The sequence below is a fragment of the Salvelinus fontinalis genome, chromosome 10 (genome assembly GCF_029448725.1).
Source record: "Salvelinus fontinalis isolate EN_2023a chromosome 10, ASM2944872v1, whole genome shotgun sequence".
In the NCBI taxonomy this organism is placed as follows: Eukaryota; Metazoa; Chordata; class Actinopteri; order Salmoniformes; family Salmonidae; genus Salvelinus; species Salvelinus fontinalis.
Window position 1 is genome coordinate 24973233 of NC_074674.1, and position 13724 is coordinate 24986956.

The 13724-nt window shown below is 49.5% G+C and overlaps 1 protein-coding gene across 1 annotated transcript in view; it reads left to right on the forward strand.

Moving 5' to 3' along the window:
* LOC129863869 (NMDA receptor synaptonuclear signaling and neuronal migration factor-like) overlaps positions 1-13724 on the forward strand; it is a 40947-nt gene that overhangs the window by 13067 nt on the left and 14156 nt on the right. The window contains exons 2-8 of the mRNA XM_055936216.1: positions 3959-4020; positions 4257-5051; positions 5330-5396; positions 5801-5806; positions 9230-9298; positions 12380-12432; positions 13082-13171. Coding sequence (XP_055792191.1) covers positions 3959-4020; positions 4257-5051; positions 5330-5396; positions 5801-5806; positions 9230-9298; positions 12380-12432; positions 13082-13171 — 1142 coding nt within the window. The remainder of the gene's footprint in view (positions 1-3958; positions 4021-4256; positions 5052-5329; positions 5397-5800; positions 5807-9229; positions 9299-12379; positions 12433-13081; positions 13172-13724) is intronic.

Here is a 13724-nt window from a genome sequence, read left to right on the forward strand (position 1 = left end):
TGTTGAGTTGCAAAGTGACAGAGTGAAAATGATGCTGAAGCAAAATGGTGCCCCCTATTGGCAATCTGCAACAGCGCAAGAACTAATGAAGCGGAGCCTTTTATTGACTTTTACAGACTCATAGAATGACTCTATCGCGTGGATTTGTTTGTATCTCTGATGTTCTCTTGCACAGTGAAGACTCCTCAGTGTAGTTTTGGCAGTGAATTGGTTGCATGTCCCCCTGTTCAGCTCGATGGCATTCATCCCTCCTTTAAACTCTTTTTTTTTGTCAGTTGGAATATCCTATGACAATACCTCTATACTCACACAGACTTCAAACTCTCTACTATAGTAGCATCCTCACAACGTTCCACCACCCAGCCCTGTGATGAGCATTGTGTAGCTACAGCTGTAGGTTCCTGGGCTGCCGGCATAGCCACTTGTCACCTCCATTTTCTCTCTCTCTCCTCTCCCTCTGGTTTTCTTTCCACATCCTCCTCCTCCTCTTCTTTCTCTACCTTTCATCTTTAATATGCTCCTTTCTTCTCTTCCGCTCAGTTGTAATCTTCCTCCCCTCCACCTTCCCCAAATCCTTTACCTCAACCCTCTCCTCCACTCACATGTCTGGGAGCATGCTTCCCCCTTCCTCCCCCCTCTGTCTCTCGCTCTCTGTCACTAATATGCCGTCTCACTAACCCTAGTGTTCCCTCCCTCCCTCTCACCTCTATAGAGTTAAGCATCCTGCAGATGTGTCAGCCTTTGGGGTGTGATGGTGGAAAGGAGGGAGAGAGATTGAGAGAGGGAGCGAGACAGAGAGGAAGAGAGTGAGGGAGAGAGAGAGGGGGGAGAGAGAGAGGGGGGGAAGCAGAGAGGGAGCGAGTGAAGGAGAAAACGAGAAAATAAGATGGAGTTGGAGAGGCGGTTGGCTCTCTCTTTTCTCCTCTGTTTCTGCTCATGTTTTATGGATGCTTTGTATCTCCCAGGCAACCGTATGTATCCTGTTGTTGATTTTAATCAAAGCTCTGAGCTGCTGAATAATCAAAAAAAGGGGGAAATTAAAAAGTCTTCAGAAGCTTCAGAAGGGATGGAGTAATTACCCATCACACCAGACCAGCTTAATCACACTCTACACCGAGAGAGAGCTCCCAGCAGGCCTGACTAATCGCACCATGACGAATTCCACTAGCTCACACACACGCATGCATCCACAAACACAAACACAAACACAGACACACACCAGAGGAGGCTGGTGGGAGGAGCTTTGGGAGGATGGATTATTGTAATGGCTGGAATGGAATAAATGGAATGGTATCAAACATATGGAAATTACAATGAGCCTGTCCTCCTATATCTCCTCCCACCCGCCTCCTCTGACACACACACACACACACACACACACACACACACACACACACACACACACACACACACACACACACACACACACACACACACACACACACACACACACACACACACAAACACAGCATCCCGGAGAGGAGGCTACTGTTTAGCCAGAGAGGAAGGAGGAAGGTGCAGTGACAGACACCTGCATGCAGGGCTATTTTTAAATGTGCACAGGAGCCGTTTGGTGCACGTGTCGAGCCACTCCTTTGCTGGTGACATCCCGAAACCCAGAGAACCAGACTGTTCCTGTAACTGTTGTGTGGAGGAGCTTAAAGGCCATGTGCATTTACAGTACCACATAGGGGCTCTGAAGTGGACCCTTTTTAACTGATGTGAACACTGAGTCGGAGAGAGGGAGGTAAATAGAAAAGAGGGAGCGCTCCCCCCGTCTCTCTCCGACTTAAGGCTCCCAGTCAGTCCCAGGGAATTGTCTGTAAAAGACCTCACATGGTGGGGATGCCTGTGTTGGCTGGCCTTCAATAATAATTATAGAGTGCTGTCAGGGATAAGACGTCCACCCACTGTGTGCCTCTTCTGTTTCCTGACAAAGCTACTGAGGGACAGATACCAGGGTAGGGCAGGGGTGGTACATAGGAACACCTGCTGTATGGATTTCCATTCCTATGTGTGGATTCGCAAGTCAGTCTTTTTAATGGTTGTCAATGTGAATAACGTGTGTTGGTTCATGTGTGTGGGGCTTTGCATATGAGTGTGTTTCACATTCTCAGAGGAGAGAGCTGGCGTGGGCCCTATCCCTGTGATGAGGGGGCCGACAGGAAGTGATGTCGCTGTATAGGATCATCCCTGGCTCTAATCCGTCTCACTGTCAGAAGCAGGGCCAAAGATGCAAAGCTGTTATACACACACACACACACACACACACACACACACACACACACACACACACACACACACACACACACACACACACACACACACACACACACACACACACACACACACACACAGTAAAAGATAGAAAGCTCTCTGCATGGGTGGCAGTGCATTGCATGAGGCTGTAGGAAACGTCTGACAGCTCCTATTGGATCACAGACAACACCTGTCTCCACTGTCTCCAGCGCCAATGTGTCTCAATCCCCATTTATACCTACAGCTAGCATGCGTCCTTCTTCCTGATCTTGCCCGTTTACACTTAAGATCCGACCAAAAATCAGTTCACAGTTTGTCTTTTAATCATGTACACCTGTCTTAAAATGTGAGCACAATCAGAATGAGGACACGATCAGGACAAAGGAGGCATGTTAGAACCAGGTATAAACGTGGCTTCATACTCTGTCGATGGGGAGCTCAGTCACACTGTCTGTTTGTTATGCTGCACATCTAACCACAGGGCTCCTGTTTCTCTGTAGGCCTGTCAATCAAAGGCTGATAATTATGCATGTGCAAAATGGAGGATATGCTATCTAGATTCCATGATGCTATCTGTTGAAAAGACGACGGTGACTTGACGGTGACTTTCTGAAGGGAACACCTGGGGTCTAAACTATATAATTAACGCCTTTCTCTCTCGCTGTTTGATTCAGAGCAACTCTTGTAATCCGAAGTTGCTGCATTTTCCCTCCAGTTCGAGCTATGACATTGATATCACTTACTTACACTCTGATATCTAGCTCTCTCTTTTTTGTGTCTCTCTTTCTTTTTTCACTCCCTCTTTCATACCCGCTGATGAATCGAGTCATGTCAAAAGTCAACGTCAGTCTCCCAGAGGCATTCTATCAATGAGGAGTTATTTTCATAATCTCCCAGTTTCTATGTATGAATGAGTGTGTTTGTGAGTGCGTGGATGTATGTTTGTACGGAATGTGTGTGGGTTTGTCCCACTCGCGAGGGTCTAAGACCACTTTCAGCTATTCTGTCACAGCCATTTCTCAGTTGCTAGGACTGCATTGTGTAAGACACCCGTACACATAGCACACCCGTGAACACACACGCACGCACGCACGCACGCACGCACGCACGCACGCACGCACGCACGCACGCACACACACACACACACACACACACACACACACACACACACACACACACACACACACACACACACACACACAGACAGACAGACAGACAGACAGACAGACAGACAGACAGACAGACAGACACACAGACACACACACACACACACACAGCCCTCCACTCCCTGTCATCATGTGGTTTAGATGTATTACTGCAAAGAAGGGACAGTGTCGGCTGCATTGACGTCTAATGGCGCAAACTAAGACACATGAGGTCATATGATTACAAATTAAGTTATTTTACCAACCATCATTTTCCCTGTCTCCTCCTCCTCTCATTTTCTCTCTCTCTCGCTCTCTCTCTCTCCTTGGCGCTCTCTCTCTCTCTCTCTCTCTGCCTGCCTGGAGTTGAGAGATAAAACAGCTACATCTTAATCTGTGGCTGGCACAAACCTACAAAGCAGGCAATTAAGTTCACATTTCCTCCTCTTTCTCCCTGCTTTACTTTTGTTCTTTCTCTCCTTTTCTCTTTTTCTCAGTCCCTCTTGCTGTCACTCGTGTTAACGTCAGTGTGTGTCATGTGCGTGTCTCTACAGAGCAGCGCGAGCGTTTGGAGAGTACCTGTCCCACACACACCCTGAGAACCGAAACGGATCAGGTCAGAGTCTCTCCCTCCCTGCCACCTCTTCTTCTCCCTCCATCTTTCTGTTCGTTTGCCTCTTTTACTTGTTCCTCTTTTCTTTTGTAATAGCATATTTCATCCTCCTTCCGTATGCCGTTGACATAATGTATATGTGAACCACTGATGGCGAATGGATGATAATGTTCCGCTATTCTCTCTCGTCTTCTGCTGTCTGTTTCTATTTCTCTCTCTCCTTCTTCTTTAACCTGCAGCCCATCTCCTGTCTGACACGTTTGTGGGCCCAGACTCCCCTGGAGGTGTCCGTCACCACAACAACAACCATCCATACCCCCACAGGGGCTCTCCGGCCTCCCCTGAGTCCAGCCTGGTGAAGCATCCGCTGGACCACCTCCAGCCCCCGCCCGCCTCCATCACCACCACCAAGACCCGCCTGTCTCTGGAGCGCAGCTTCTCGGCCGAGGAGGACCAGCAGAAGTGTGTGGAGTGCGCCCTGCAGCCCGCCCGCGTCTACACCATCACTGGAGAGCACGGTATGCTGGGTAGCAACCGCGGCAGCAAGGAGAGCCTGGAGCTGGAGCTGCTGAAGGGGGCGTCGCCCCTAGTCCAGCCCTCCACCTCCCCCTCCTCCACCTCCTCCTCCTCACCCACCCAGCACCACCTCCGTCACGGTCACCGCAGCAACACTCACCGCGATGACGGGAGCCATCGTCACGGCAACCCCGTGGCCGGCGGCAGTGGCAGCAGCCATCACTCTCTGACTGTTACCGGTGGGGGAGCCTCCCACCATGGTCACCATGGCAGCCACCACCACCTATCCCAGCAGCCTCTGTCGAGCTCGGTCAGCGCGCAAAACATCCGCAGCTGGGGCGAGGGGGGCAAGGGGGACTCACGGGAGGACTGCAGCCTCAATGTGGTCTTGGACTCTAGTGGGGCCCCGTCCCGTAGCCAGGGCTCCCTGGATCTAGAGAGCTCCCGCGAGGCAGGCAAGCAACACAGGCGCCTAGAGAGGATGTGCAGTGTGGACCGGATGACTGGGCTGGAGAGAGGTGAGACGGGGGAGACAGAGAGGGAGAGGCGCTGAAATCAAAGTGGGGTTGTGGGGGGGGTCGATGTTATTTGGATTGTGACGTGGTCTGTATTTCTGACTCTTCGTCTCTCCGTCTCTCCTCTGCTGTCTCTCCCTGTGTGTCTCCCTCTCTCCCTCTGTGGAGTGGACTGGTGCTGTGTCCTTTAAGGTTTCCTATTGTTGCTTTACAAACATACACACTCTATGTGGCTGGCTGGCTGCTACTGTAACTTCTATTCATTATATCTCTCTCCACAGAGGACAACAACTGGTACCCAAAAGACAATATGTTCAGCTTTCAGACTGCTACTACCACCATGCAGGCGTGAGTACCCAGTCGTAATGCTCTCTCACACACACACACACACACACACACACACACACACACACACACACACACACACACACACACACACACACACACACACACACACACACACACACACACACACACACACACACACACACACACACACACACACACGCTGCTAACTCCTGAATACCTGCCTCTCTGGGGACATGCTAACATGTCACGGGGACTCAGCGTCCACACTTTACCCCTTTCTACCCCCCCCCCCCCCCGCTGTCTCTCTCCTTATCTCCTACCCCTCCCCCCTCACTGACCTCGCTTCTTTAATACACACATGTCATAATAACCGTGACCTAAAGGATGTTGATATCGTTCATTTTCTTTCCTTTTCATGCACTCCTGTCTCTGACCCGCTGCAGGATATCGTGAGTATCTTTGACCTGTTGAATCCAGCTTTCCTCCCGCTCCTAACCCCGTGTCCCCTAACTCCATGACCCTTAACCCACTGACCCTTAACCCTTCCTTGGGGTGAGTGTTTGAAGTTACAGAGGAAACTGACTTTACTGTAAGTAGAGTGAACCAGGAAGCACATACAGGTGTCAATCCAGGAGCTGTGTTTGTCAATGTTACTGTATGGGAGAGTGGGGTAGGTTGAGAGGAGAGTGGGGTAGGTTGAGAGGAGAGTGGGGTAGGTTGAGAGGAGAGTGGGGTAGGTTGAGAGGAGAGTGGGGTAGGTTGAGAGGAGAGTGGGGTAGGTTGAGAGGAGAGTGGGGTAGGTTGAGAGGAGAGTGGGGTAGGTTGAGAGGAGAGTGGGGTAGGTTGAGAGGAGAGTGTGGTAGGTTGAGAGGAGAGTGGGGTAGGTTGAGAGGAGAGTGGGGTAGGTTGAGAGGAGTGTGGGGTAGGTTGAAAGGAGAGTGGGGTAGGTTGAGAGGAGAGTGGGGTAGGTTGAGAGGAGAGTGGGGTAGGTTGAGAGGAGAGTGGGGTAGGTCGAGAGGAGAGTGGGGTAGGTCGAGAGGAGAGTGGGGTAGGTCGAGAGGAGAGTGGGGTAGGTCGAGAGGAGCGTGGGGTAGGTCGAGAGGAGAGTGGGGTAGGTTGAGAGGAGAGTGGGGTAGGTTGAGAGGAGAGTGGGGTAGGTTGAGAGGAGAGTGGGGTAGGTTGAGAGGAGTGTGGGGTAGGTTGAGAGGAGAGTGGGGTAGGTTGAGAGGAGAGTGGGGTAGGTTGAGAGGAGAGTGGGGTAGGTTGAGAGGAGAGTGGGGTAGGTTGAGAGGAGAGTGGGGTAGGTTGAGAGGAGAGTGGGGTAGGTTGAGAGGAGAGTGGGGTAGGTCGAGAGGAGAGTGGGGTAGGTCGAGAGGAGAGTGGGGTAGGTCGAGAGGAGAGTGGGGTAGGTCGAGAGGAGAGTGGGGTAGGTCGAGAGGAGAGTGGGGTAGGTTGAGAGGAGTGGGGTAGGTTGAGAGGAGAGTGGGGTAGGTCGAGAGGAGAGTGGGGTAGGTTGAGAGGAGAGTGGGGTAGGTTGAGAGGAGAGTGGGGTAGGTCGAGAGGAGAGTGGGGTAGGTTGAGAGGAGAGTGGGGTAGGTGGAGAGGAGAGTGGGGTAGGTGGATAGGAGAGTGGGGTAGGTTGAGAGGAGAGTGGGGTAGGTCGAGAGGAGAGTGGGGTAGGTCGAGAGGAGAGTGGGGTAGGTGGAGAGGAGTGTGGGGTAGGTCGAGAGGAGAGTGGGGTAGGTCGAGAGGAGAGTGGGGTAGGTCGAGAGGAGAGTGGGGTAGGTCGAGAGGGGAGTGGGGTAGGTCGAGAGGAGAGTGGGGTAGGTCGAGAGGAGAGTGGGGTAGGTTGAGAGGAGAGTGGGGTAGGTTGAGAGGAGAGCCGGGTAGGTTGAGAGGAGAGTGGGGTAGGTCGAGAGGAGAGTGGGGTAGGTCGAGAGGAGAGTGGGGTAGGTCGAGAGGAGAGTGGGGTAGGTCGAGAGGAGAGTGGGGTAGGTCGAGAGGAGAGTGGGGTAGGTCGAGAGGAGAGTGGGGTAGGTCGAGAGGAGAGTGGGGTAGGTCGAGAGGAGAGTGGGGTAGGTCGAGAGGAGAGTGGGGTAGGTCGAGAGGAGAGTGGGGTAGGTTGAGAGGAGAGTGGGGTAGGTTGAGAGGAGAGTGGGGTAGGTTGAGCCATGTTTTACATTCAGCATCACTCCGTCAAGAGAAATATAGTATTATAGTATTCAAACATAGCTTGTCTCTTAGCACATCTTACCCTGGGTACGGGGTAGGTTGAGCTGTGGGACAGGGGAAGTTTAGCCGCCTGCAAATGTCTTTACTTAATTCAATATTACCACGACCTTTTTAAATGACAGGATGGGATTGAAAGTTTTAAAATTGTGATTTACAGAACTTGCAATGGGTTTCTAGCCAGAGGGAGGGTCTTTTCTGGCTCCCCACATCACTGAGCTCATAGTGTTGGAAAATCATCAACACCTTTCAACTTGAGATTTTTTACGAAAAAATGTCCAAATGCGCCGTTTTCACATACATGTATGTGGATAACGGTATTATGCTGGAGATAGTATTATGCTGGTTGAAAGTGGTGGAGTTGCCCTTTAAGTACAGTGAGGAATGTACTCTGTCATACTTGAATAAAGTAACAAAAAGTAAAAGTAAATTCTATGCATCAAATTCCTTATATTAAGCAAACTACACTGTACCATTTTCTTGTTACTTTTTTATTTTTGGACAGACAGGGGCACACTCCTGATCACACTCCTGCTCACACTCCTGATCACACTCCTGCTCACACTCCTGATCACATTCCTGATCACACTCCTGATCACACTCCTGCTCACACTCCTGATCACACTCCTGCTCACACTCCTAATCACACTCCTGATCACACTCCTAATCACACTCCTAATCACACTCCTGCTCACATTCCTGATCACACTCCTGATCACACTCCTGATCACACTCCTGCTCACACTCCTGCTCACACTCCTGCTCACACTCCTAATCACACTCCTAATCACACTCCTACTCACACTCCTGATCACACTCCTGCTCACACTCCTGCTCACACTCCTGATCACACTCCTGCTCACACTCCTGCTCACACTCCTGATCACACTCCTGCTCACACTCCTGATCACACTCCTGCTCACACTCCTGCTCACTCTCCTGATCACACTCCTGATCACACTCCTGCACTCAGACATCATTTACAAACACTGTATTGGTGTTTAATGAGTCCGCCAGATCAGAGGCTGAAGGAATGACAAAGCATTATATTGATAGGTACGGGTATTGGACCGTGTTGCTGTCCTGCCTGAGCATTCTAAATGTATGGAGTAAAAAGTTCACATTTTCTTTAGGAATGTAGTGGAGTAAAAGTAAAAATGTTCAAAAATATAAATATTAAAGTAAATTAAAGGTACCTAAAAAAATTACTTAAGTAGTACTTTAAAGTGTTTTTACTTGTTAAGTACATTACACCACTGGGGGATCATGGCACATACCTACAGCTAATAACCCAGACCGGCTGTAAACTGTAGACTGGTCCGACTGCAGTACTGTTCTCCCTCCCTCACCTCTGGCTAACCCACATGGTCAACTCTTCAGCTAAACCCCAGCTGGCCCTAACTTCTAACGCTAACCTTCTTAACTAACTCAAACAAAGAGACAGCATCCCAAATCCCGATGATGCAAATCTAGCCATTACAGTAATACCCCCCCCCCCCCCCCCCCACAGAGCTGACTAAACCCCGTACTATAGCTAAACCCTTCCCTAGCAATACCCCCCCTCCCCCAGCGCTCTCTCACTCTCCTCGTGATAAGCCAGCATTCCCCCTCTCATCTTTTCATTCTGTACCACGTCCCGGCAGGGCTTTCCGGGGATTTGTGCAGAGAAAGAGGGGAGAGAGGGAGCTGGATTCGGCAGAAGTCATCCAGAGGTATCTACTGTGTTCCTGGCTGGTCAGTGTGTACTGCTGTGCTCCTGTACTCTCTGACTCCCCCATCCATTATCCATAGGATAGATATAGACTCCCGGGAGGGGTAAAAATAGCATGGGGCACAAGCAGATTGAAATGACGTTACTACCACAAGGGAGAGAAAAAAGCCCACTCAGAGTGTGTTGCGCTGTGCCACAGAGGTAGATGGTGTGTGCAACACAATGCCATACATCTGCACTATCCTCTCACTGCTGCAGTGGAAGTGGGATTCAGTGTGGTAAGTCAGCCATATGTGAGGTTGTACAATGGTAAGGAACCTAGCTAGTGCAGTGCTATCGTAGCTAAAATGCTGTCCAGTTTATTAGGTTTACTCCGTTCACAAAAATGTTTCTGCTACAGACAATTAGTCACGTGGTCGTGGCTCGCTATATAAAGCAGGCAGACAGGCATCGAGGCATTCAGTTACTGTTCGATTGAATATAAGAATGGGCAAAAGTGATCTAAGTGATCTAAGCAGTGATCTAAGCAACTTTGAGCGTGGTATGATCGTCGGCGCCAGACACTCTGGTTCCAGTATCTCAGAAACGCCCTCCTGGGGTTTTCATGCACGATAGAGTCCATTGTTTACCAAGAATGGTGCAACAAACAAAAAACCTCCAGTCAGCGGCAGTCCTGTGGGTGAAAACAGCTTGTTGATGAGAGAGGTTGAAGGATATTGGCAAGAATCATACAAGCTGACAGGCGGGCCACAAACAGACAAATAACATCGCAGTACAACAGTGATGTGCAGAACAACATTTTGTAACGCACAACTCGTCTGTCCTGGTCACGGATGGGCTATTTCAGCAGACAACCACACCAGCTTCCACCCCTATCAGCTAAAAACACGAAGAAGCGGCTCCAGTGGGCACGCAGATCACCAACACTGGACAATTGAAGAGTGAAAAAACATTGCCTGGTCCGACGAATCCCAGTTTCTGTTGGATCATGCTGATGGCAGAGTTGGGATTTGGCGTAAGCAGCATGAGTCCATGGCCCAATCTGGTGTCAACGGTACAGGCCGGTGGTGGTGGTGTAATTGTGTGGGGAATGGTTTCCTCGCACACGTTAGGTCCCTTGACACCAATTGGGCAATGTTTCCTTGCCGCGAATAATTCAGGCTGTTCTGGCGGCAAAGGGGGTTGTGACCAAGTAGTGGATGGGAGTACCCAATAAACTGGCCACTGAGTGTATATGAGGCATACGTTGCTATGCTTAATGAAGCTAAAGCTAACTCCTAGAGACATGTCAGTTGACATTGGTAGGCTAAAAACCCATGAGCAACTACATATGGGGCCTAGTTAGATAGTTAGCGACGCTAACGAGGCTAAAGCTAACTCCTGGACAGCTGACTTTGGGAGTGAACCCATTACTGGCAGAGGCTTAGCGGAGTGGCCAACAACTGGACGCATCCGATTTTCAGGGATACAACTAATTCCTTTTCCTCTGAAAACCGGATGTGGGAACTCCACTCAGGCATTTTCTTTTACGCCTGCTACGTAAGGTTAGGCAGATTCAGATGGGCAGACGAACGGACAGATGTTTTCCCACAATGCCAGGCTGGTGCAGTAGAAGGTTACTGTGGCACGAAGCCTCAACTGGTTAATGGAGGAGCAACAGACCACCCTCCCCTCTGTCCGGACATAGAGAGGTATGAAGAGAGAGGGAGAGAAGGAGAGGTAGACAGAGCTGGAGGAGATAGGGAGACAGAGGGATAGTGAGGTAGAGAGAAAGAGATGGGGAAAAGAGAGGACGAGAGGTGCATTGGAGCAGCGTACACAGAGGGAGAGAGAAGGAGGGAGAAAAAGGGGACACAACGCCAGAGGAGCATCGGAGCAGCATAGATAGATAGATAGATAGATAGATAGATAGATAGATAGATAGATAGATAGATAGATAGATAGATAGTGTGTAGAGTGGGGTCTCTCCTTCTCTTTCATCCTCTCATTAGGGGGAAAAAGAGGATAGCTAGACTTTGTTCCACTTCATTCTATCAGCTCACACTCCCGCCATCCAACACGTGAAGATAGTGACGAGGCCTGCTCTGTTTTAGGGTTAGGGAATGTTTGAGAAATAATTGTTTTAATCACAATATAAAGCTAGTCCGACTGAGTTTTGTTTGACTCTGTGAGGGAAATGAGGTGAAGATTGGATTACCATTCATTGTTGGTGAACAATGTTTCTGGGGGGTAAAACAAGGACTCTTTCTCCCTCGCTTCTTTCTCCCTTTCGCTCTCTCACTCCGGCCTCCCCATGTCTCACATGCATCCACCCACACGCGGTGGCTATTTCTGACCCTTTCACCAACAGACATGTTGTAGCCGCGGAGAATAATCGCATGGCGTGTTGGAGAGATGTGACATATTGTATGAGGGGGGAGTTGGCCAGAGAGATCAGGTGTTTATCTCTTAGAAAATAGCAATTATACAGAATGGAATTAATAGGGAACGACAGGCGGACCATTAGTGAAATGTCACTCAAAGCTAATGCGGTTATGAAGAGTCGGAACACTTTAAGTTGATCAATGAAGAAGGCGTCTCTGTATTTTCTGTTTTTGGATCTAGGCCACTAAAGGAAACAGGTTGAAACATCTCTATGTCAGGTCAGAAACTTTTTGGATCTAGGCCACTAAAGGAAACAGGTTGAAACATCTGGTCAGAAGCATCTGGATAAGGGCAGTGGTGTTGAATATACAGCAGCAGCAGCTGACAGCAGGTGACAGATACTAGAGGGTATGCAGTAGCAGTTGAATTTTCCTCTGTTACTTAAAACACTCACCTGACTGATCTAAATTATGAAACAATTCAATCGAAAATCTTTTTTTCATGTCTCTGTCACTATTTATCTTATTATGGCAGCCTATTCCCTATATAGTGCACTGCTTTCCATAATGCTGTGTTCCTGTGTGTGTCGAAAGTAGTACACTATTTAGGGTGCCATTTCGGAGACAGCCACTCTCTTTCCCTTATTAATTCCCTTCTTCCTCTAAGTGATTTTGACTGTCTCCTCTTCTTTTTCTTCCCATGCCCAATCTGCCCACAGGAACTTCCGGAAGCATCTCAGAATGGTGGGCAGCAGGAGGATGAAGGCACAGAGTGAGTCACCGTGTTACTGTGTGCTGTGTGTTCTCCCAACATGTCCGCCCTCCATCAGTGGTTTTGTGTTTTGTTGACTTTGTGTTCATGCATGCTGGGGATTATGCATGGCCTTGTGTGTGATGTGTGTATCGGGGTGTGGCATGCCGTTGTGCACCGGTGAGTGTGTGTGTGTGTTGGCACATGTTTGATGAATCTACGTGTGTGTGTGTGTTTATGCTGGTGTTGAGGCGTAGGTGGTCTGGATATGTGAGACGTTAACCTAACGAATGGGAGATCTCCCCAGTCTCTCATTTGTGAGGCTGGTCATGTTGCACTGAGCCAAAACTCACCCACCCAGTGTGTCCTCTGGAGAGGAGTATGTGTGTGTGTGTGTGTGTGTGTGTGTGTGTGTGTGTGTGTGTGTGTGTGTGTGTGTGTGTGTGTGTGTGTGTGTGTGTGTGTGTGTGTGTGCGTGCGTGCGTGCGTGCGTGCGTGCGTGCGTGCGCATGCGTGCGCACGTGTGTATACGCGTGTGTATGTGTGCTTGCTTGTGTGTGACTACAATGGCCCATGTGCGGTGTGTGTTGGGTTGGGTGTTCAGGGTGTGTGTGTTCAGGATGTGTGTGCGGTGCGTGGGTGTGTGACTCTCTCTCCCCACCTGCACTAGCATTTGCCGAGCGTAGAGCGATGAGTTTCAACCGCTCCTGGAGTGACCCCACCCCTGTCAAGAATGACTCTCTACATGACCCCAGAGACAGTGAGTCAATACAGTCACACGTGTTACTAAACACACTCCCTCAGACACTCACAAACTGGGCACAGGCAAACACACTCATACATGTATGCTAAACAGAGTTTGGGGTGGTCAATTCCAGTTAATTCCTCTTCCAATTCTCTTCCATGCTTTTCATTGAGGAACATTTTGAGTTGGAATTTGGTTTACTTTCTGAACTGACTGGAATTAAAGTGGAATTTGGTTTACTTTCTGAACTGACTGGAATTAAAGTGGAATTTGGTTTACTTTCTGAACTGACTGGAATTAAAGTGGAATTTGGTTTACTTTCTGAACTGACTGGAATTAAAGTGGAATTGACCCCAACCTTGATGCTGAAGCATTGAAAAGCATTTATGATCAAATACACACATTCATACAACACGCACACACACACACACACACACACACACACACACACACACACACACACACACACACACACACACACACACACACACACACACACACACACACACACACACACACACACACACACACACACACACACACGGGAATCAGCTGTGTCTGCTGTTGA